Source organism: Sus scrofa, chromosome 6, assembly GCF_000003025.6.
Source record: "Sus scrofa isolate TJ Tabasco breed Duroc chromosome 6, Sscrofa11.1, whole genome shotgun sequence".
Taxonomy (NCBI): domain Eukaryota; kingdom Metazoa; phylum Chordata; class Mammalia; order Artiodactyla; family Suidae; genus Sus; species Sus scrofa.
In genome coordinates, this window is record NC_010448.4 from 42,854,616 (window position 1) to 42,877,645 (window position 23,030).

At 48.0% G+C, this 23,030-nt stretch overlaps 1 protein-coding gene across 2 annotated transcripts in view; it reads right to left on the reverse strand.

Moving 5' to 3' along the window:
- The window catches only part of RHPN2 (rhophilin Rho GTPase binding protein 2), a 70,777-nt gene that overhangs the window by 34,052 nt on the left and 13,695 nt on the right, over window positions 1-23,030 (reverse strand). The window contains exons 2-4 of one of the 2 annotated variants that reach the window (XM_021094286.1): window positions 21,321-21,436; window positions 6,069-6,197; window positions 1,348-1,423 (exon numbers count right to left, since the gene is read on the reverse strand). In XM_021094286.1, the coding sequence (XP_020949945.1) occupies window positions 1,348-1,423; window positions 6,069-6,197; window positions 21,321-21,436 (321 nt within the window). Of the gene's footprint in view, window positions 1-1,347; window positions 1,424-6,068; window positions 6,198-18,051; window positions 18,348-21,320; window positions 21,437-23,030 lie in introns of those variants that run through there. The other variant, XM_021094287.1, reaches the window with a different exon arrangement.

The window sequence follows — 23,030 nt, forward strand, 5'->3', positions numbered from 1 at the left end:
TTTTGTTTTGTTTTGTTTTTTAATGGAGAGAAAGAAGGGAGGAGAAGAGAAAGATGGAAAAGAAGAGGTAGGGGAGAGAGAAAAGAAGGCAGACATCCAGGAATTAGGGGGCAGAGGACTCATAAACTCTAGCTATTGAAGCATTTAAGGGCATTGACCCGACATCTTTGATTTACTTTTAAATGTATCCCAAAATCAGAGTTCCCATTGTGGCACAGTGGGTTAAGAATCCAAGTGCAGAGGCTCAAGTCACTTTGGAGGCCTGGTCCCCCTCCAGGTGCAGTGGGTTAAGGGATCTGATGTTGCTGCAGCTATGGTGTAGATCAGAATCAATCAGGTCAGGTCAGGTTCAATCCCTGGCCTGGGAACTTCCATATGCTGTTGGTGTGGCCACCAAAAAAAAAAAAAAAAAAAAAAAGAATGAAAGAACTGTATAAAAAAATAAGATGGGGGAGTTCCCTTCGTGGCTCTGTGGTTAATGAACCTGACTAGGATCCATGGGATTGTGGGTTCGATCCCTGGCCTCACTCAGTGGGTTAAGGACCCGGCGTTGCCGTGAGCTGTGGTGTGGGTGAACTTCCATATGCCCCAGGTGTGTCCTGTCCCTAAAAAGCCAAAAAAATAAAATAAAATAAAATAAAATAAAATAAAATAAAATAATAAGATGGGGGAGTTCCTCGGTGGTCTAATGGTTAGGATTCAGCACCTTCACCACTGTGGCCCATGTTCAATCCCTGGTTTGGGAACTGAGATCCCACATCAAACGGCCGCACACCGTGGCCAAAACAAAAACTAAAATTGAAAGTAAGAAAGTAAAAGAGATTGACGTATATAGATATGAAGTGCATAGATGGACAAATGTGATGTATTGACTACAGCAAAATGTTCACGGGAGAATCTAGGTAGTGAGAACACGGTTTCACTGTAAAAGCCTCTCAATTTTTCTATTTTCACAATAAAATATTAAGGGGAAAGAAAAAACTTTTCCCAAAACATGGCCTAAATTGGTTACAAAATTTGAGGGAAAAAAGATATTAAAACAGGATAAATGCATGCACACAGCAGACTCGCTTTCCCTCTTTGACTTGGCCTCCTGGGGCCGACGGGCCTGGGGGGGGGTTCCCAACCCCTTCTCCAGGCACCTGAGGAGCCTTAGTGACCGGATGAAAGGAAGCCTGTGAAAGGAAGCCAAAGGCTCTCTAGGTGGCCTGCCTAGCAGGCTCAAGGCCACCCTGCAAAAATCAACGGACACTCAGCCCGTTGAAGCTAAAGCCACTTGCAGAGGACACGCAACTCCTGCACTTCCCTTTTAAACACCCAGTTAGTGCCCAATGCTTTGAGATTTACCTTGAGAACCACTGAAAAGTCAACATCCTTGGTTTCCTTCAGGCCAAGTGGAATCAGGGGAATCGTAAAAGCCTCCCTAGAAGGAACACAGCAAGGTATATGAACATCCCTCTCGGGGCCACTCTGCACCCCACAGCCTCCCCCCAGCAGCCCAGCTCAGGTCCCCACCCCCTCTCCTCCCTCCTACCAAGCCAGCACACACCAGTTCATTCTCCACAGAGACCACATGTCAGTCTGTGTCCCCATGCAGGTCCCAGTCCCTTCTAGACGACTCAGCCTCACACGAGGCCCCTCCCATCTCTGCCCTGGTTTATCCCTCCACTGGCAACCCTTCTTAGAGTAACTGTGCTGAGACCTATTGAGCAGTGCACTCACGGCGGCAATTAGAGCATCTCCTCCTTCTCTCTCCTCTTTCCCTGGGTCTCACCTCTCCTGCAGCCCTCCTCCTACAGACAGATCCCTGGGTCTCACCTCTCCCTCCTCCTAGATCTCTCCAGGGCTCCCATCCACAGCACAGGGAAGGCCTTGAGGGCAGGGGCCCATCTGACACCTGAGTGCACCTGGCTCCCAGCCCTGGGCCAGCCACTTCCCCTCCCCCCCCTCCCCCTGCGTGGACCACCTGGTCACCCCACAGGTCACCCTAGGAGTGGTTTTAGGGGCAGGGCCAACAGGAAGCCCAGGGGGCTCAGCTGTGTTTTGCAAACAAGGATTTTGCTCCCTGACCTGTAACAGGAGACCTCCTGGGGCTGCTCAGCCCAGCCCAAGGAGGAGGTCAGGAATGCGGGCAGGGTGAGCAGACAATGGGGCTGTAAGCTGAAGCTGCCTCTGTGGGGGACAGAAAACAACTATGCAGAAAGCAGGCAGGCCCCAGCAGGGTGTGTGGCTGCCCCAAAGTCTGGGGGGGATGTTGGATCCTACTAGGAGGTACCTCTCTCCTCTGGGCCCCCATGGCTCCTGGCCTCACCCTGCACAGGGCTGGCAGTGAGCCCGCTCCTCCCTGACTGTCCAGGAGCAGCCAGTATCCCAAGGCCTGCTGGCCAGGGCACCATCCCCCTCAATCTTACGCTAACACAACTTCTTCCGAGACCTCTGGCCTCTGTGTGTTTTCCTCTTTCTTTTTTTCCCTTTTAGGGCTGCACCTGCAGTATATGGAAGTTCCCAGGCTAGAGGTCACCACCTAGGGGTTCCCAGGCTAGGGGTCACCAGGCTATGTCACAGCTACAGCAATGCGGGATCCTTAACCCACTGAGCGAGGCCAGGGATCAAACCCATGTCCTCATGGATGCTATTGGGGGGGGGGGCTCTTGACCGCTGAGCCACAACGGGAACTTCCCCTTCTGTGTTTTCTCATCTGCATGATGAGATTGTTTCTTTCCTGCCTGCCTCACAGACGTGCTTAAACATCAAGGTGCCAAGAAAAAAACCAATCTGCTTTGAACACAGGAAAAGGAGTGGATGTAAACGCAAGGTGTGAATTATGAATCTGCACATCTCTCTCTCCTGTTCCCAATGCCCAGAAGACTGATGACTGCTTTGGAGCCACGCTGTGGTCACACAGCGGCCTTGATCGCATGTCTCTTCGGAACACCCTCGGCGCTTCAGTCCAGCCGGGGGAATACAAAACATCCTACGTTTATCATCAAAGTCTGGTTCTGCCTTGCCTCCTTGAGGAACTTTGGCCTTGTGGGCAAAACACTGGAATTTAATGCCAGAGCGTGGGCTGGGGGAAGCCCTTTATTGGTTATTCTGATTAGGTGTCAGGACTGCACTGGGAGCCCACAGGGAAGTGAGCCAGGGCACAGGGACCAGCTCGCGGATGATCACCAAAGAAAGAGAAGAGAGGAGTTCCCATCGTGGCGCAGCGGTTAACGAATCCGACTAGGAACCATGAGGTTGCGGATTCGACCCCTGCCCTTGCTCAGTGGATTAAGGACCTGGCGTTGCCGTGAGCTGTGGTGTAGGTTGCAGACGAGGCTCAGATCCCGCGTTGCTGTGGCTCTGGTGTAGGCTAGTGGCTACAGCTCCGATTGGACCCCTAGCCTGGGAACCTCCATATGCCGCAGGAGCGGCCCAAGAAATGGCAAAAAGACAAAAAAAAAAAAAAAAGAAAAAAAAAAAGAAACATCAAGTATTAAGCATTTTTTTTTTTTTTTTTTTTTTTTTTTTTTTTGGTCTTTTTGCTATTTCTTGGGCCGCTCCCACGGCATATGGAGGTTCCCAGGCTAGGGGTCTAATCGGAGCTATAGCCACAGGCCTACGCCAGAGCCACAGCAACGCGGGATCCGAGCCGTGTCTGCAACCTACACCACAGCTCACGGCAACGCCAGATCGTTAACCCACTGAGCAAGGGCAGGGACCGAACCCGCAACCTCATGGTTCCTAGTCGGATTCGCTAACCACTGCGCCACGACGGGAACTCCGTATTAAGCATATTTGGAGTTCCCGTGGTGGCGCAGTGGTTAACGAATCCGACTAGGAACCATGAGGTTGCGGGTTCGATCCCTGCCCTTGCTCAGTGGGTTAAAGATCCGGCGTTGCCGTGAGCTGTGGTGTAGGTTGCAGACGAGGCTCGGATCCTGCGTTGCTGTGGCTCTGGCGTAGGCTGGCGGCCACAGCTCTGATTAGACCCTTAGCCTGGGAACCTCCATATGCCGCGGGAGCGGCCCAAGAAATGGCAAAAAGACAAAAAATTAAAAAAATAAAATAAAATAAAATAAAAAAAAAAAAAAGAAAGAGAAGAGGTTTCACACATGGCTCAGAAAAACACCCCGAAGATGCTGAAGGGGAGGAGCAACAGTCAGAAAAAGCACATTCCAGGAGTTCCCATCGGGGTTCAGGGGTTTAAGAACCCGTTACAGTGCCCAAGAGGATGCAGGTTTAATGCCTGGCCTCCCTCAGTGGGGTAAGGATCTGGTGTTGCGGTGAGCTGTGGTGTAGGTTGCAGCTGTGGCTCGGATCCAGCACTGCTGTGGCTGTGGTGTAGGCCGGCAGCTGCAGCTCTGCTCCTATTTGACCCTTAGCCTGGGAACTTCCACATGCTGCAGGGGCAGCCCATAAAAAGAAAATAAGAAAGAAAAGAAAGACAAAGCACATTTCAAAGGGTGATTCAAGGCTCCCCAACGTTTTCCTTCTGTGCATCCAGGAAGCTATTTTCTGAGTTTCCTCTGGGGCCCCCTTAGGATTTGAGCAGTCCCACTTCCCCACACAGAAAAGTGTGTAAACCATTCTTCAGAGCTTCTCAAAGATATTTCCTCTTTTTTTTTTTTTTGTCTTTTGTCTTTCTAAGGCCACCCCCATGGCATAAGGAGGTTCCCAGGCTAGGGGTCCAATCAGAGCTACAGCTGCCAGCCTACACTGCAGTCACAGCAACACCAGATCCTTAACCCGCTGAGCGAGGCCAGGGATCAAACCCGAAACTTCATGGTTCCTAGGCGGGTTCGTTAATCACTGCGACACAATGGGAACTCCTCAAAGTTATTTCTTCCTAAAGATGGACTTTTCTTGGAGTTCCCATCGTGGCTCAGTGGTTAACGAATCTGACTAGAAACTATGAGGTTGCGGGTTCGATCCCTGGCCTTGCTCAGTGGGTTAAGGATCCGGAGTTGCCGTGAGCTGTGGTGTAGGTGGCAGATGAGGCTTGGATCCTGCGTTGCTGTGGCTCTGACATAGGCCAGCGGCTACAGCTCCAATTTGACCCCTAGCCTGGGAACCTCCATATGCTGCAAGAGTGGCCCAAGAAATGGCAAAAGGACAAAAAAGATGGACTTTTCTTTCAAAGGTAGGTTACTTTGGGGAGAAAGACTTTCTGAGCTTTTCTGAAGGCCATGCCTCCGCAGAGGGCCCCCCACCAATACTCCCTAAGAGATGATTCTGAATTAGAATATTTGTCTCTTAACTATTTAACAGGAAACAGTTCCAAAGTGTCTAAGTTACACTCTCTCTTCAGGGAACTCGAAAAGGTCTCATCCTCTTTGATGTGAAAGGCAACTTATACGGTTTTGTACTCCGTCAACAGGATAAGCCAGAGTCCGGCCATGTGTGAGGTGCTGAGGCTGAGAGGGAGGAAGACAGGGCAACCTGGGCCCTGTCTGGCAGGCTGGCTCTCCGAGCTCACCACAGCCACCCTTGCAGAGCATCTTTACGGCGGAGCCACGACCCAGGCCACGTGAGAGAGGTCATCTCCCCACTTGGACCCAGCCATGCAGCTGTTCCTGTAAAACTATGTCTCAAGGGGTCCCAGGACAAAGAAATGCCTTTTTTGGAGTTCCTGTCGTGGCGAAGTGGTTAACGAATCCGACTAGGAACCCTGAGGTTGCGGGTTCGATCCCTGGCCTTGCTTAGTGGGTTAAGGAACCAGCATTGCCGTGAGCTATGGTGTAGGTCACAGACACGGCTCAGATCCCGCGTTGCTGTGGCTCTGGTGCAGGCCGGCAGCTACAACTCCAATTAGATCCCTAGCCTGGGAACCTCCATATGCCATGGGAGCAGCCCTACAAAAGGCAGAAAGAAAAAAAAAAAAGAAAAAAAAGAAAAGAAATGCCTTTTGGTCCAACTGACAGGTATTTCCAACAAACTCATGAGTTCATCCCTTTAACTCTGTACCCGGCCCAACCCCAAACCTGATCATTCCCAAAGTGGGCTCTGCCATACCCTATCCATCCCTGGTGCAGGCACATTCCAAGGCTCAGAAAGCCCCCGGAAGAAGCCCTGCCCTCACTTACTCTGTGCTCTGATAGACTCCCACCGAGATGTTGAGCCCCTCCAGCTCCTCCTTGAGCATTTGCAGGTCTGAGTTCAAGAAGCTCAGTTCCAGGCGTACCTGCTCCCGTACCTTTTGGTTCGTGGCTGCTCTGTTGAAAGAGATGGAGAGAGAGACAACCTCAGTGCACATCCCAGCTGCCAGGTGAGCAGATGCGCCCCCCTCCCACCGCACCCCCATTCCTGTAAGGAAGCTTTGAAGGTCCACCTGCAAATGCAGGTGCCAGATGCGATCAGATAAGGTTGTCTCAGGGTGGTCCCATTTTGAGCCACACCTGGCCATAAACTGACTTGGGATACAGCCAATGACACTGAGCTGCCAGGTGTGAATCCTAAGACATCTCTCCAAAGAATTAGCTTTGAGGATAGAAAAAAGAATTGCTCCCCATCACCCGTGAAAGACCGTAAATTATCCCTTTAAAAGAAAATGGAGAAGAAAATAAAGGAGGTAACACTCCTCAGCTCATCCTATAAGACTGAGTATAACCCTGATCCAAAACCAGAGGCGGACACCCCAAGAAAACAAAACCACAGATCAATATCCTTCATGAATATATATGCAAAAATCTGCAGCAATATACTAGCAACCTGAACCTAGCAAAATACCCAAGAATTATACATCATGACGAAGTGGGTTTTACCCCAGGACAGTGGAAAATCAATTAATGTAACGAACTGTATTAACAGAATAAAGCACAAAAAATAAATTGTCGTCTCAACAGATGCAGGAAAAAAAGCATGTGATAAAGTCCAAAACAGATTTACGGTAAAAATCATCAACCAACTAGAAATAAGAGAATTTACAAAACTTGATAAAGGACATCTACAAACCCCTACAGCTAACATTATACTTAATGGTGAAATATGGACGCCTTCCCCCTTATAATCAGAAACAAGGAAAAGATGCCCATTTATGCCACTGCTAATTAATAACAGACTAGAGTTCAAGCCGGCGGCAATAAGGTAAATAAAATTAGAGGCAGAGTGCCCGTCGTGGCTCAGCGTTAATGAGCCCACTAGTATCCATGAGGATGTGGGTTCGATCCCTGGCCTTGCTCAGTGGGTTAAGGATCTGGCATTACCGTGAGCTATGGTGTAGGTCACAGATGCGACTCAGATCCCATATTGCTGAAGCTGTGGCATAGGCCAGCAGCTACAAATACAATTAGACCAGGGAACTTCCATATGCTGTGAGTGGGGCCCTAAAAAGATCAAAAAAAAAAAAAAAAAAAAGAAAGAAAGAAAGAAAAAAGAAATTAAAGCCATCTAGATTGAAAGGAAAAAGTAAAACCATCTTTATTAGCAGATGACATAATCTTGCATGTACAAAACCCGCAGGCATCCACGAAACAAATACAGGAACTGTAAGTTTAGCTAGGTCACAGGATACAATTCAATATACTAGCAATAAGCAATCTTAAAATGAAATTAAGAAAACAATCTCAGAGGAAGGGATGAATTAGGAGTTTGGGATTAATAGAAACACACTATTATATACAAAATAGATAGATAAACAATGAGAACCTACTGTACGGCACAGAGAACTATATGCAATATCTTGTAATACCCCAATGGAAAAGAATATATATGTATAACTGAATCACTCTGCTGTACACCTGAAACTAACCTGAAATCGTACAACTAAACCTCTATTAAATAATTAATTACTTTTAAAAAGAAAACAATTTCACTCATAAGAATATCAGAAAGAATAAAGTACTCAAAAATAATTTTTTTAAGGCTGCACCTGCAGCATATGGAAGTTCCCAGGCTAGGGATCGAATGAGAGCTATAGCTGCAGGCCTACACCACAGCCACAGCAACTAGCCTCATGAAGACTAGTCAGGTTCTTAACCCTGTGAGCCACAATGGGAACTCCAGGAACAAATTTAAGAAAAGAAGCATAAGACTTGTATTCTGAAAACTTAAAGAAACCGCTGAGAAGGAGTTCCCTGGTGCCTCAGTGGGTTAAAGATCTAGCATTGTTGGGAGTTCCCATTGTGGCTCAGGGATAATGAACCTGACTAGGCTCCATGAGGAGGTGGGTTCGATCACTGGCCTCGATTAGTGGGTTAAGGACCCAGTGTTGCCATGAGCTGTGGTGTAGGTTACAGACGGGGCTCAGATCCAGTGTTGTTGTGGCTGTGGCGTAGGCTGGTGTACCTGTAGTTCTGATTCAACCCTTAGCCTGGGAACCTCCATATGCTATGGGTGTGACCTTAAAAAAAAAGCAAAAAAAAAAAAAAATGAAAAAAGATTGTCACAGCTGTGGCCCAGACCCCTGGCCTGGGAACTTCTACATACCACAGGCACAGCCAAACAAACAAAACAAAACAAACTAAAACTGCTGAGATATTACATGGAGAGACAATCCAAGTTTATGGATTGGAAGACTCACTACTGTCAAGATGTCAATTCTCTCCAACTGATCTATCAATTCAAGACCATTCCAATCAAAACCTTAGTAAGCTTTTTAGCAGAAATTGACAAGCTGATCCTAAAATTTATATGGAAATGCAAAGGACCTAGAAGAGCCAAATAATTTTGAAAAAGAAGGGCAAAATTGGAGGACTTACGCTATCTGATTTTAAAACTTACTATAAAGCCTCAATAATCAAGACAATGTGGTATTGGCCTAGGGACAGGCAATGGAACCACACGGAACTCCAGAAATAAATCCTGACATTTATGGTCAACGGGCTTTGACAAAGATGACAGAACAATTCAAGGGGAAAAAGACAGTCTTTCCCACAAATGGTGCTGAAGCAATTGGACACCCCTAGGCTTTCAGGGTCCCCAAGACCACCCCTGGGTTCAGTGACGTACTAGGAAGACGGGCAGGACTCACTGCTTTGATTTATTACAGCACAAGGACACAGCAAAATCAGCTAAGGGAAAGGTGCATGCAGTGAGGTCTGGAGGTCACCACGAACAGGCTGCGAAGACTCCTCTCTCCCAGAGGAGTCACACAGAACACGCATAATTCCTCCAGCAGAGTGCTGACACGTACAACTATAAATGTAACAAAATTCATTGAGGGGGAAAAAAAAAAAAAAAGGAGGGCCGATAACATGTGTGAAAATGCCAGCTTCCAAAGGAAGCTCATTGGGGTATTTACTGGGGGCTGGTCAGGTAGGCACCTCTGCCTAGCATGTTTCAAAATTTACGACTCCTAGAAGAAAAGCAAGTATTCCGTATAAATCACCTTTTTGTGCAAAAGGTGAACTCCTTTTATCAGTTCTTTTATCACTCCTTAAGTCCAGTGAACTCCTTTTATCAGTTCTGGAAACAGTGGGAACTCTCCTGAATTCTAAGTTTCCCAGGTACCAGTCAAGAGCTAACCTTGCAAGCAGGGCTTACTAAGGTTAGCCATCTCAGGTCTGCTATATAGCAAAACTCTTCCCTGCACAACAGCAAAAAATAAATCTCGGAGTTCCTGTCCTGGCTCAGTGGAAACAAATCTGATTAGTATCCATGACGATGCAGGTTCAATCCTTGGCCTCACTCAGTGGGTTAAAGGACCTGGCCTTACCGTGAGCTGTGGTGTAGGTGACGGAAGCAGCTTGGATCTGGTGTTGCTGTGGCTACGGCATAGGCCAGTGGCTACAGCTGTGATTGGACCCCTAGCCTGGGGACTTCCATATGCCGCGGGTATGGCCCTAAAAAGACAAAAAATAAATAAATAAAATAAAATAAATCTCAATCTAAATTTCTTGTCAAACCAGGTCAAAAGGGTTCTGAGACCTCTGTAAAAAGAGCAAAAACTCCAAAACTTCTAGAAGAAAATCTTCAGGACCCTGAATTGAACAAAGTATTCTTAGCCATACCCTAAATAAGCACAATCCATCGAAGAAGAAATTGACTAACTAGACTCATCAAATTTAAAAACTTATGTGCTTCAGAAGATACCACTAAAAAGAAAATAAGGGAGTCCCATCATGGCTCAGCGGTTAACGGATCTTACCAGCATCCATGAGGATGCAAGTTCAATCCCTGGCCTTGCTCAGTGGGTTAAGGATCTGATGTTGCTCCAATTTGACCCCTAGCCTGGGAACCTCCATATACTGCAGGTGTGGCCCTAAAAAGACAAAAGACCAAAAAAAAACAAAAAAAAAAACAAAAAAAATTATAGTCACCATGCTGCACATCACATTCCCATGACCTATTTTATTTTATAACTGGAAATTTGTACATGGATACTAGTCAGGTTCATGACTAGTATCACTACACTAGTATCACTAGTATCACTACTACATTCACCTATCTCATCCACCCCCTGTAACCTGCAGGTCTGGTAACTCCCAATCTGTTCTCTGTATCTATGTGCTTGGGGGTGTCTTGTTTTGTTTTAGATTCAGTGGCGTGAGATCACGTGGTATTTGTCTTTCTCTGTCTGACTTATTTCACGTAGCATAATGCCCTCAAGGTCCATTCATGTTACTGCAAAAGGCAAGACTTCATACTTTTTTTCTTTTTGCTTTATCCTTTTAGGGCTGCACTCGTGGTGTTTGGAGGTTCCTAGGCTAGGGGTCCAATGAGAGCTACAGCTGCTGGCCTGCGCCACAGCTTATGGCAATGCCGGATCCTTAACTCACTGAGCAAAGCCAGGGATCGAACCTGCATCCTCATGGATCCCAATAGGATTCGTTAACGGCTGAGCCATGAACGGAACTCCAAGACTTCATTCTTTTTATGGCTGAGTAGTATTCCACAGGGGGAGTGTGTGTGTGTTTCTTTATCCATTCATCCACTAATGGACACTTAGGTTGTTTCCATATCTTGACTATTGTAAATAATGCTGCAATGAACACAAGGGCGCATATACCTTTCTGCATTAGTGTTTTTATGTTCTTCAGAGAAATACCCAGAAGGAGAATGGCTAGGTCATATGGTAGTTCTATTCATAATTTTTTGAGGAATCACCATACTGTTTTCCATAGCAGCTATACCAATTTATAAACCCACCAACAGCATGTACATGTTGGGATTGTCTTCTTAATTTATCTTTCTGATGGTTCATTATTAGTATATAGAAAGACAATAGATTTCTATATGCTGATTTTGTATCCTGCCACTTTATTTACAAAGTGGGCAGAAGATTTGAAAAGACATTTATTAACGGTCTGTGAATGGCTAACAAGCACAAGACATGATCAATGTCATTAGTCAATAGGGAAACACATATTAAAACCATAATAAGGAGTTCCTGCTGTGGCTCAGTGGGTTATGAACCTGACATAGGGTCCATGAAGATATGGGTTTGATCCCTGGCCTTTGCTCAGTGGGTTAAAGGATCTGGTGTTGCTGTGAACTGCAGTGTAGGCTGCAGACATGGCTCAGATCCAGCATTGTTGTGGCTGTGGTATAGGCTGGTAGCTGCAGCTTCAATTTGACCCCAAGCCTGGGAACTTCCATAGGCTGTAGGTACAGCCCTTAAAAAAAAAAAAAAGCAAAAAAATTAAGCAGGTTCAAAGCCTGGCCTCACTGAGCGCACTTCCTCGAACCACCCTGGCAAGTCCTCAGTTGTGGCTCAGGACGGGTACTAGAATCGTCCTCGTTTCAGAGTTCCCATCTTGGTTCAGTGGTTCATGAACCTGACTAGTATCCATGAGAACTGTCCTCATGTCACGGATAAGGAAACCTGAGGGTCATCAGGCAAGACCTTCAGCCAGAGAGACAGTACCTGACCCCCTCCCCCTTCTCAGCTGATGAAAATCCATCCACCTGTCCTAGGCTTTCTGTGCTCACCACCTGTCTACCTTTCCTCCAGAAAGTTCTAAACCACGTGCCCCACAGCCAGCTCTCTCTCCTGGGGCTTTCCCCACCTCACCACACTTTGGGCCCATCCGTTTCACTCAATGATATATTTATATTCCTTTCCAGCTCTCTCCCTTGCCTGAGCTCGTTCTCCAAGACCAGCCAACAAGCTTATGCTTGTTGAGAAAAACAGTCACGACCTGGCTGCAGATAGGATGACTCTTGCCCTCTCACTGCCCGGTGAACTTTCACACGTGCACATGCGGACTCCGCAGTCAGGCAGGGAGATACTGGAAGCTCAGTTGGTGAATATCATTGGTTTAGGATTTTTTTTCTCTTACTGATCACCAGTAAGAAATGCATTTTATATCACAGCACGGTACATGCAAATACACATACCATCCAAAAGAAAGTCTCACCAAACCATACTCTGCCATACAGGTGAGGCTCTCCAATCTGTTCTGTTCTGTTCTATTCTATTCTACTTCTTTAAAAAAGAAAATCAGAGTTCCTGTCGTGGCTCAGTGGAAATGAATCCAACTAGCATCCATGAGGATGCAGGTTCAATTCCTGGTTTCACTCAGTGGGTTAAGGATCTGGCATTGCCGTGAGCTGTGGTGTAGGTTGCAGACTCAGCTTGGATCTGGTATTGCTGTGGCTGTGGTGTAGGCTAGTGACTACAGCTCCAATTCACCCCCTAGCCTGGGAACCTCCATAGGCCTCGGACGCATCAAAAAAAAAAAAAACAAACAAACAAACAAACAAAAAAAAAAACCATGCTTGAAATTCTTTTATTCTGATTCTCTGACCCCAACTGGGTGCCCAACAACACAATTCTGACACCAACTCCCAGAGTGAGCACAGAAAACATAGATTAAGGGCTCAGCGCCACCAGACTGCCATCCACTGCAGGGACCAGTGGCAAGTTGGGGGCAGGAGGGAAGCAGGTACCTGTACTTCTGACTGAGCAGCTGTAAATCAGGGGTTCCCACAATCCCCTTCTCAGGTTTGGTAATTCACTGGAATGACTCACAAAACTCAGGAAAACATCTCGCATACATTTGCCGTGGTTTATTTTAAAGGATGCAGCTTGGGAAGAGCCAGACGCCAGACGGAAGAGGTCCCCCAGGGCAAAGCGGGTGGAGGACGTGAGATGCGCTCTCCACTGCAGGCCACCCTCCCGGCCACTCCAGGTGTTCTCCACGCTGGAAGTTCCCCATCATTCTGGGGTTTAATGGAGGTTTCATTACATGGCCATACCTAATTAAATCACTGGTGGTTGGGGACTGAACTCCATCGCCAGCCCATCCTCCCCCAGAAGTCCAGGGGTGAGGCTGAAAGTTCCAATCTTCCCCTCAAGAAACAGCACCCCCCCACCCCCATCAGGTGTCATCTCATTAGCATACAAAAGATGCTCGGCCTTTTCAAAGGTTTTAGGAGCTTGGTGCCAGGAACCAGGCAGAGAGACCAAATATTTATTTTTTATTATACCATTGCGACCCTCTGAATTGATTTCATTACATGCCATGGGTCACAACCTGCCCCTTGTAGAACCTGTGGGACCTAGACGTTACTGAGAACACGACTGATTCACGAGCTGATACTGTGCACTGGGGTGCAAAGGAGGAAATTCTCCCAGCCCTCGAGATTGGGAACAGCTTCTTCTGAGCAAATGCTCTGCTTCTGGCTAATGGGTATGAAATGCGTTCCAGATCACTTCCCTCCGTACCGCCTCCCAGAAAACTCAGAGACAAACATGGCCCTCGTCTAACAGAGCATAGAAGGCCTTGGAGCATGTTCTAACCTTGCTTCCAGCTAATTCTCTTGTATTCTTCTTCTTCCTGCCCCATATCCTCACTCATTCTGGTTCTACTAATCTTACATGTTGTACAGGATGTTAAGGTGTCTCAAATACATTTTTTTTTTTAAATTTCTCTCTTTTTCTTTTTTAAGGCTGTACCTGCGGCATACAAGTTCTGGGACTCAGGGTCAATTTGGAGCTGCAGCTGAGGGGTACACCACAGCCACAGCAACACCAGATTCCACCATCATCTTTGACCTACACCATAGCTGGTGGCAATGCTGGATCCTTAACCCACTGAGTGAGGCCAGGGATGAAGCCTGCATCCTCACCGACACCGTGTAGGGTTCTTAACCCACTAAGCCACAGTGGGAACTCCTCAAATACATTTTAGAGTTGGGGAGGACAAACAATTCTAACTCCTAGAGGGACAAGACCTTTCGCCACTTCTTCTCTGTATTTCTGTTGGAACTTGACATTGTCTTCTCCACATAAGGTTTAATAAATTTCAGTTGATATAAGAACAAAAGGCGGAGAAAAGAGCACTCCCTACAGTCAAATGTGGGGGCAAGGGGGTGGTGGTGACTGGTCCTCAGCAACAGAATAGGTCCAACTTAAATATGACAATTTAGGCACTAAGACCCCACCCAAACATGGCAACTCTTTTTTTTTTTTTTTTTTTTTGGTTTGTTTGTTTTTGTCTCTTTAGGGTCGCCCCTATGGCATATGAAAGTTCCCAGTCTAGAGATCAAATCGGAGCTGCAGCTGCCGCCTGCACTACAGCAACGAGGGACCTGAGCCGTGTCTGTGGGCTACACCACAGCTTATAGCAACGGCAGATCCTTAATCCACTGAGTGGGGCCAGGGATCAAACCCAAGCCCTCATGGTTAATGTTAGGGCCTACATGGGGGCTCCTTGTTAAAATAGCTCATTGTGCCGACCTTGCAAACAAAACACGAGGGCACCATGACCCATGAGACTGGCCACCTTGCTCAGGCAACATCCTGTTTTTGCTGCTGGCACCTACTTTCCCAAGATGACAAGACCCCCCTACTTTCCCAAGATGACAAGACCCCCCACCGTGAGACACCTCCGAATTTCTCACAACTACGTGATCCCCAGAGTCCAGCTGCAGGCTACAGATAAACTAACCACGGCCCCTTCCAGGGATCCAAATTTCCATCCACAGGGTATAAAAAGGACCCTCCAGAAGGGCAGGGGTGGACCCTTCTCAAGGGTCAGTCACCCTCTGCTTTCCCTTTAATAAATTTCCTTCTCTTTGCCCAACCACCTGGCTCATTCTCTTTTTCTCCGCACTCGCCCCACAGTTTCAAGTCAGGTTGGTTACTGCTGAGCCACAACAGGAACTCCTACGGCAACTTTTGATGGTCCCACCTCTATGTACTGATCTGCCACGTCTCTCTCTCTCTCTCTCTCCCTCTCGACTTGGCTATAATTTGAGATATAGGATTTGTGACAAATCAATGAGCTGCTCTTTGGATGTGGACCTCATCTTGTGGGTCGCGGGTCACTCTGGGAAAGGGTGGAGGCCAGGCACGGCCCTCAGGGTTGGTTTCTACAACGCAGACCTTAGGGTTCAACACTGATTCAGAAATCAACCCTAGAGTGAGAGCTGTTTCTAGAACAGGTCATGGTTCTTCACTGATTCACGGATGGAGGGGGTGCTTCTCAAATAAGGCAACAACGTTCAACATGGAGCATGAGCCCAGCTCCCATGAGCCCATGCTGGGAGAATAGCTGGCCCAAATTCGGGTGAAGACCAGAACCCTCATCTCCTCAGCACTGGTGCTCTGCACTGGGCTGCCCTTCTGGATGAAAATGAATCCCTTCTAGGGGCCTTCTTGGAAGGCTTTTCTCAGCTTTCACTTGGGTGCGCCCCTCTCTGTGGTCAGGTAACTGTTGTAACAGCCAAGAGGCCCTGAGGCCAACCTGGATGAGGAAGAAGCATTTCAGCCCTTTCCTGCCCAGAATCCTCCAGAGCCTCCCTCTGGCCTGGACCAACCGAGAAAGGCCTACTCTCCTGGGTCTTTCCTGATAAGCACATACACACCGCCAAAGTCAGGAATTAAAAGAGGTGTCCCACGTGGGAGTTCCCATTGCGGCACAGCGGGTTATCAACCCCACTAGTATCCATGAGGATGCGGGTTTGATCCCTGGCCTCGCCCGGTGGGTTAAGGCTCTGGCATTGCCACGAGCCGTGGTTTCGGTTGCAGACGCGGCTCAGATTCTGCAATTGCTGTGGCTGTGGGACAGGTTGGCAGCTGCAGCTCTGATATGACCCCACGCCTGGGAGCGTCCATATGCCATGGGTGCAGCCCCTCCCCCAAAAAAGAAAAGTGTCCCACTTACTTTCTCTGAGCGATCAACCCACCATGTGTGAACAAGGAATGGAGGACACATTCGTAATTTCCTGAGGCTACTGATCACATCCATATACACCCTTCAGTTTGGAGCTTCTGAGACCTTTTCCACCGTGAGATGCCCCTAATGGGATGACGGCTTCCGTGCCCCAAGTCCAAAATGTCTCTAATGTCCCCTTGCTTTGTCCTAAAGATGCATGTGGATTTTGCACTCTGACCCATAAATCTCCATCTTTTTCTTTTTTGTCTTTTTGCCTTTTCTTGAGCCACTACCGTGGCATATGGAGGTTCCCAGGCTAGGGGTCAAATCGGAGCTGTAGCCACCGGCCTATGCCACAGCCACAGCAACGCAGGATCCGAGCCGCGTCCGTGACCCATGCTACAGCTCACGGCAACGTTGGATCCTTAACCCACTGAGCAAGGGCAGGGATCCAACCCGCAACCTCATGGTTCCTAGTCGGATTTGTTAACCACTGCGCCATGATGGGAACTCCAATCTCCATCTTTTTCAATGCAATTTTCTTCTCCTAAGTCTTTTCGTAAAATTGTCCCTCCAGGAAAGCCAGGTTGACAGGCAACACAGGATCGTACCAGCTTCAGAGACCTTATCAGAACAGTTTGGCCTTAATCCAACTGACTCCAAATCCTGCCTGAGATTCAGGGAGGCTGGAGCAAGTACTGCCTGGTGCCCTCATGCAGCCACCTGGCTGACACAGCAGATCAGGCGATCTGGCAGGATATCGGCTCCCAGCCCATCTCTTAGTGGAGGAAGGCAGACCTCAGAGTGGATGCAGGCCCCCAAGGCCTTGGCTCGTACAGCCCTCTGCACAGACTTCTGCCCTCCCCCCACCCCCCAGCAGAGTGGACAGTGTGAGCAGTCATTTACCTCAAGTCCCTCCATACAGTCCAAGCCACCCTAGGACACCCCTGTCCCAGAACTTCATGACCCTCTGGTCCTGAAGTGGCAAAGGTCCATGGCACCTGCTCACTTGGCTCTCAGCGTGTTATCTCTTTCCCTCTTGAACTAGTTGCCAATATGTTAAAATTCAACTATCAGAAGATAAAAAAAGGAAAAGTCAGATCCCTAACGTCTCCTGAAAAAAAAAAAAAAAAAAAAAACAAACAAAGCCAAAACTGAAGATCTTGCCACCCTGGCCTTCCCCGCCCCATAGGCCACACTGTAGTTGTCCCTGCAGAGAGCAGACACTCTGCACTTCACCGCAGTCCCCACCTCTCCCTATCACCTCACAGTATCAGGCCCAGCCCCTTTCACTCTTTTCCATGCTCACCTGGCCCCAAGAAGGAATCCTGAAGTCCAAAGATGTTAAATAACCCTACCTTGTTCAAAGAACTTGTTTGTTAAAAATGAACTATGTAGCAGCTTGTTTTAAATTTCACAAAGACCACCTGAGAATCATCACATTTCTACCCAGCTGTTCTCAAGGGAGGGAAGGGAGCTAGGGAAAGAGAGAGAAGACTGTCCTTGCTTGGCCTGAAAAAGCACATTTAAAATATCCGATATCAGAGTTCCCGTTGTGGCTCAGTGGTAATGAACCCAACTAGTATTCATGAGAATGCAGGTTCCATTCCTGGCTTTGCTCAGTGGGTTAAGGATCCAGCATTGCCATGAGCTGTGGTGTAGGTCGCACACACTGCTCAGATGTCTCATTGCTGGGGTTGTGGGGGAGGCTGGCAGCTGCAGCTCTGATGCGACCCCTAGCCTGGGAACTTCCATATGCCATGGGTGTGGCCCCCAAAAGAAAAAATAAATAAATAAAATATCCGATATCTTTCTAATCAAACTCCAGGAAGAAAGCTCATGGACTCTTGGCCAACATGGATCAGAGAAGGTGGCCTTGGAGGGTTCAAAAGCTGGCTCCTCACAACGCCCACCCAGCCTCAAAGCCTCCTTCCCAATGCAGGTAAGGATTGGGACCCTCTCATTCCTGCACTTGAGGGGACAGTTTCCCAAACGCCCCCCCCCCCAACCATTCCAACTGTTCTACCTTTATCTGGAGGCTGCAGTGGGACATCTGGGCAGCTGAAAACAAAAAGACGGACAGAAGAATGGCAGGGTCCAGTTTACGACTGAAACTACCCTTTGCTGGCAGGGACAGCCACCTGGTTGGCCACCCAGGGACACCCACAGGCCAGAGCTGGGCTTGGCTCAAAGCCCTATTTGTTTTTGGGAAACCGTTGGTGCCGGTTAAGTCAGATTAATAAATAGCTTTAGGGTTTCCTCTGACAACATTCTCCAGAGAGGGGCACTTTGAACGTTCAGGTCACTGTGAGAATCATTAACAACCCCACCCCACCCCCACCCCTGCCAGCTCAACAACTGCCGACCTGACAATGAGCTTGAGCTTGAGCCACGGAGAGGCTGTTTGCTGGTGTCATTAACAGAGCAAGACAGACAAAACCACCCTAGTCCCCGCCTTAGCAACGCCAAGGCCCCTGGCCAGAGACGGCCTCCCTGACCACCCTCCGTCTCCAAGGCCACCAGGCTGTATATCTATCACATTTCCCTTTCATTGGCGCCCTAGAAAACATCACCTCCTGATGTGAGTGGATTTGTTTGCTTGTATAGTAAGGTCCCCCCTCTGGAGAGATTAAGCATCAGGAAGGCAGAGCCTCATCTGAAGGCTTGCAGCCTTATCTCCGACCCCCACACTGCCTGCCTCTTACTAGGCGCTCAACACATCCCTTTGATGGATGAATGGACAAGCACAGGGGCACGCAGGGCTGCCCACCTAACTCCTCGGCCGCACGGCAAGGTGTCATCCCAACCAGAGGCCACAGAACATACCAGGGGGAAAGTGCCTGCAGCCTCCTGAGCACGACTGGCTCAATACACGGCAGGCCATCCCAAGATCAGGGGCCTCTCCTGAGCTGCCCAGGCCGCTGGCAATTTCCAAGTCCAGACTTCTCTGGGAACAGGGACACAGTCAGACATTTCAAAAGTGAAATGTCACAGTATTTTCCCAGTCTTCTCCAGAAAAAACCCTCCCTTCTGCCCTGTAACAGAGGTAGGTAGAAGTTCCCAGACACTTGGCCACCCAGGGACTTAAGTTCTCTGCTAGTCCATAAGTAATAAAACCAACACCAGGGGAAAAAGGGGGAAAGTTCCCTGGTGGCTCAGTGGGTTAAGGACCTGGCATTGTCACTACTGTGGTGTGAGATCGATCCCTGACCTGGGAACTTCCGCATGCAAAGTGCACCCAAAACAAACAACAACAACAACAAAACAAAACAACACAGCACTGCTGTTCCTGACTTGGGGGCAGGAAGTTGCATATATTACTTTTCTAGGCCGCTGTGGTATTTCACAGTAAAAATGCATGAACACGATCCATGCACTTTGTTAAAAGAACATTCAAACACTGAAAGGAGGAGTTCCTGATGTGGCTCAAAGGTAATGAACCTGACTACCATCCATGAGGACACAGGTTTGATCCCTGGCCCCGCCCAGTGGATTAAGGATCTGGAATTGCCATGAGCTGTGCTGTTGTGGCTGCAGCATAGGCCGGCAGCTGCAGCTCCAATTCCACCCATAGCCTGGGAACTTCCATATGCTACACATGTGGCCCTAAAAAAAAACAAACTGAAAGGAGTCAGCTCTGCCCCCCGCCCCCGCCCCCCCAAGCCTGGTCTTGCTCCCAAGAGTCCACTCTACTAACAGATTCTTTCTTCGCCCTTTTTGGAAAAAGTTTGTGCATACACAAAAGCAGGTGTACAAATTTTTTAAACATGTACACAGGGCATACTGTCCTATATGTCTAGTTTCCCCCACTTCATACCTTAGAGATCTTTCCTAGGGAACAAAAAACAGACTGTTTCAGACACGAATTTATCCCAAGTTTATGGTCAGAAATGCTCCTCCTCTATTTACTGAGTGCTCGGGTGAGCGGGCCCGGTGGAAGAGCACAGCACATCATTCATTCTGTGATAGTCTTGCGGCTCTTTTACAAAACGTGGTTTGGTGTATTTATTTTTCCCAAGTGCCTCCAAGCAGCCTCAGGGCTCCCTAAGGCCTCCAACAGTGAAGCTGACCCATTGGGAACACCCACAATCCATATCCTGCCAGGCTTCCGGATTCCAGGCCCCAGCAAACACTCTGCATCTCTTTCTGAGGCTCCAGGAGGAATGTGTCTCCCTTCGCCAGGCAGCAGGGTAGTGCCTGCCTCCATTCCCATGGCAGAAGGCAGCATGGGGCTGACAAGAGTGCCCCCTAGAACTCTGAAGAAGCAGAAAGTCTACACTCTTCCTAAATAAGAGGAAGCAGCGACTTGCCTTGCATCCTTGAAGGGTTGGGGGAGGGCTTAGAGCCGCCTACAGGTAAGGCTTCGCTGAGCTTTGTGCTTGATAAGTAACCATGTTGCCACCAGAGCATAATAATGAGTGCCCCAAGGGCTCAGGGCTGTACCAGCCCCTCTCTTTAGAGAGATGAACACTGGCAACAGAAAGTCCTTTCTTTCTTTCTTTCTTTCTTTTTTTTTTTTCAGTTATTTCTTGGGCCGCTCCCGCGGCATATGGAGGTTCCCAGGCTAGGGGTTGAATCGGAGCTATAGTCACCGGCCTACACCAGAGCCACAGCAACATGGGATCCGAGCCGCGTCTGCAACCTACACCACAGCTCACGGCAACGCCGGATCATTAATCCACTGAGCAAGGGCAGGGACCGAACCCGCAACCTCATGGTTCCTAGTCGGATTTGTTAACCACTGTGCCACGATGGGAACTCCCCTTTCTTTCTTTAGGCGGCAGCCTGCAGCAGCTTGATATGGGATTCCAGTTCCCAAATCAAGGACCAAATGCAGCCACAGTGGTGAATGTGCTGAATCCTAACAACCAGACCACCAGGGAACTCCTCCTTGCCTTCCTTTTCTTTCTATAGTCAACAAATATTTGGCAAGCAATGGGTCTAGACCAGACATGGGGCTAGCAGTTGAGAAAACAAACAGGTCTCAAAGAAAGCAGAGAAAACAAACAGGAATGAGATAATTGGACTTCTCCCAGCATTCTCCCATCTCCAAAAACACAGAGAGCCTCCATTATCTGCCCATCTCCAGATACAGAGGTAGCCTGCATAAAAAACGTATGTTTAATGTAACCACGCTCTCGGTGAGAAAGGGACTGCTCCAGGGGCCAGAAAGGAGGAGGAAACTCAAAGCTAAAACCAAGAGCTGAGAGAAAGCTGGCAGATGTGGAAGTTTAGGGAATAAACTTAGGAGAAGCCAGGCTCCCGGCTGAGGTGGTGGAGCAAGCAGACACCTACTTCAGAAGATTCTCTGCTCCTGTTCTCATCCGCACGGCTTTCAGGATCTGCTGGTTCAAGGCAGCCCTCTGATTCTGCAGTTTGCTCCGGCCAGTCTGGGCAAGGGGATTGCAACCCTAAGGGAAAACATGAGATGCCCCTTCAGAGGTCAGCCACTCTAAAAATGATGATGAACATGTCATACAACAGACAATGTTTTAAAAACTCACATTTTCTGAAAATAAAAGAAATATCAATATGGAAAATATACAAAATACTGAAAAGTATAACAAAAGAAAATAAAAGTTACTCATAAAAACACAATTCCAAAACAGCCACTGTGAGAATTCCCTGTGAACTTCCATATGCTGCAGGTGCAGCCATAAAAATTTTTAAAATAAATAAAAATTAAAATTTTTGAAAAAATAATGTGCCTGGAGTTCCCAATGTGATAAAGTGGAAACAAACCCGACTAGTACCCATAAGGATGCAGGTTCAATCCCTGACCTCGATCAGTGGGTCAGGGTTCTGGCATTGCTATGAGCTGTGGTGTAGGTTGCAGATGCGGTTCAGATCCTGCATTGCTGTGGCTGTGGTGTAGGCCGGCAGCTGCAGCTCCCATTTGACCTCTAGCCTGGGAACTTCCATATGCTGCAGATGCGGCCCTAAAAAACAAACAAACAAAAAGAATGTGTGTGTATATATATAAACTGACTCTTTTGCTGAACAGCAGAAATTAATACAACATTGTAAATCAACTATATTTCTTTTTCTTTTTTGCTTTTTAGGACTGCACTCGTGGCAAATGGAGGTTCCCAGGCTAGGGGTCCGATTGGAGCTACAGCTGCCAGCCTATACCACAACCACAGCAACGCCAGATCCAAGCCGCGTCTGTGACCTACACCACAGCTCACAGGCAATGCCGGATCCATAACCCACTGAGTGAGGCCAGGGATTGAACCTGAAACCTCATAGTTCCTAGTCGGATTCGTTTCCGCTGCGCCATGACAGGAACTCCCTAAATCAACTATATTTCAATTTAAAAAAAATGTAGAAACATGCATATGATGTTACTGCCCAGGCTGGCCCATTAGAAAAATCAAATTCAGGGTTTTTATTAGAGGCTGATCACAAAGACATCCTCGGCCTATCATGTACCAAAATTCCAGGCTCCCAGAAGGCAAGCAAGTATTCACTGTAAACGGCATAGTTTTCGCCATCAGTCTAGTCACTGTGAACCACCTTTATCATTTAGGGGATGGAGGGAACGCTCTAAGAGCCAGGTTCCCAGAAACCAGGCAAGGACCAACCCTGCAGCAGGTCTTCCTAAGGAAAGCAGCCTCAGGTCTCTGATGTTCACCCCTTCTGCACAGGGGCACATACAGGCTATCATGGTTTCCTTTTTTTTTTTTTTTTTTTTCTTTTTACAGCTGCAACTACAGCATACGGAAGCCCCCAGGCTAGGGGCTGAATCACAGCTGTAGCTGCCAGCCACAGCCACGCAGGATCCAAGCCACATCTGTGACCTACACCACAGCTTGTAGCAATGCTGGATCCTTAACCCACTGAGCAAGGCCAGGAACTGAATCTGTGTCCTCACAGACACCTGTCAGATTCTTAACCCCCTGGGGCCACAGCAAGAACTCCATCTTTTCTCACTTAATAACTCTCTCTTGAAAATTTCCTTTATTATGAAATGTTTCTCAAAATCATGATTTTTGGGGGGAGGGG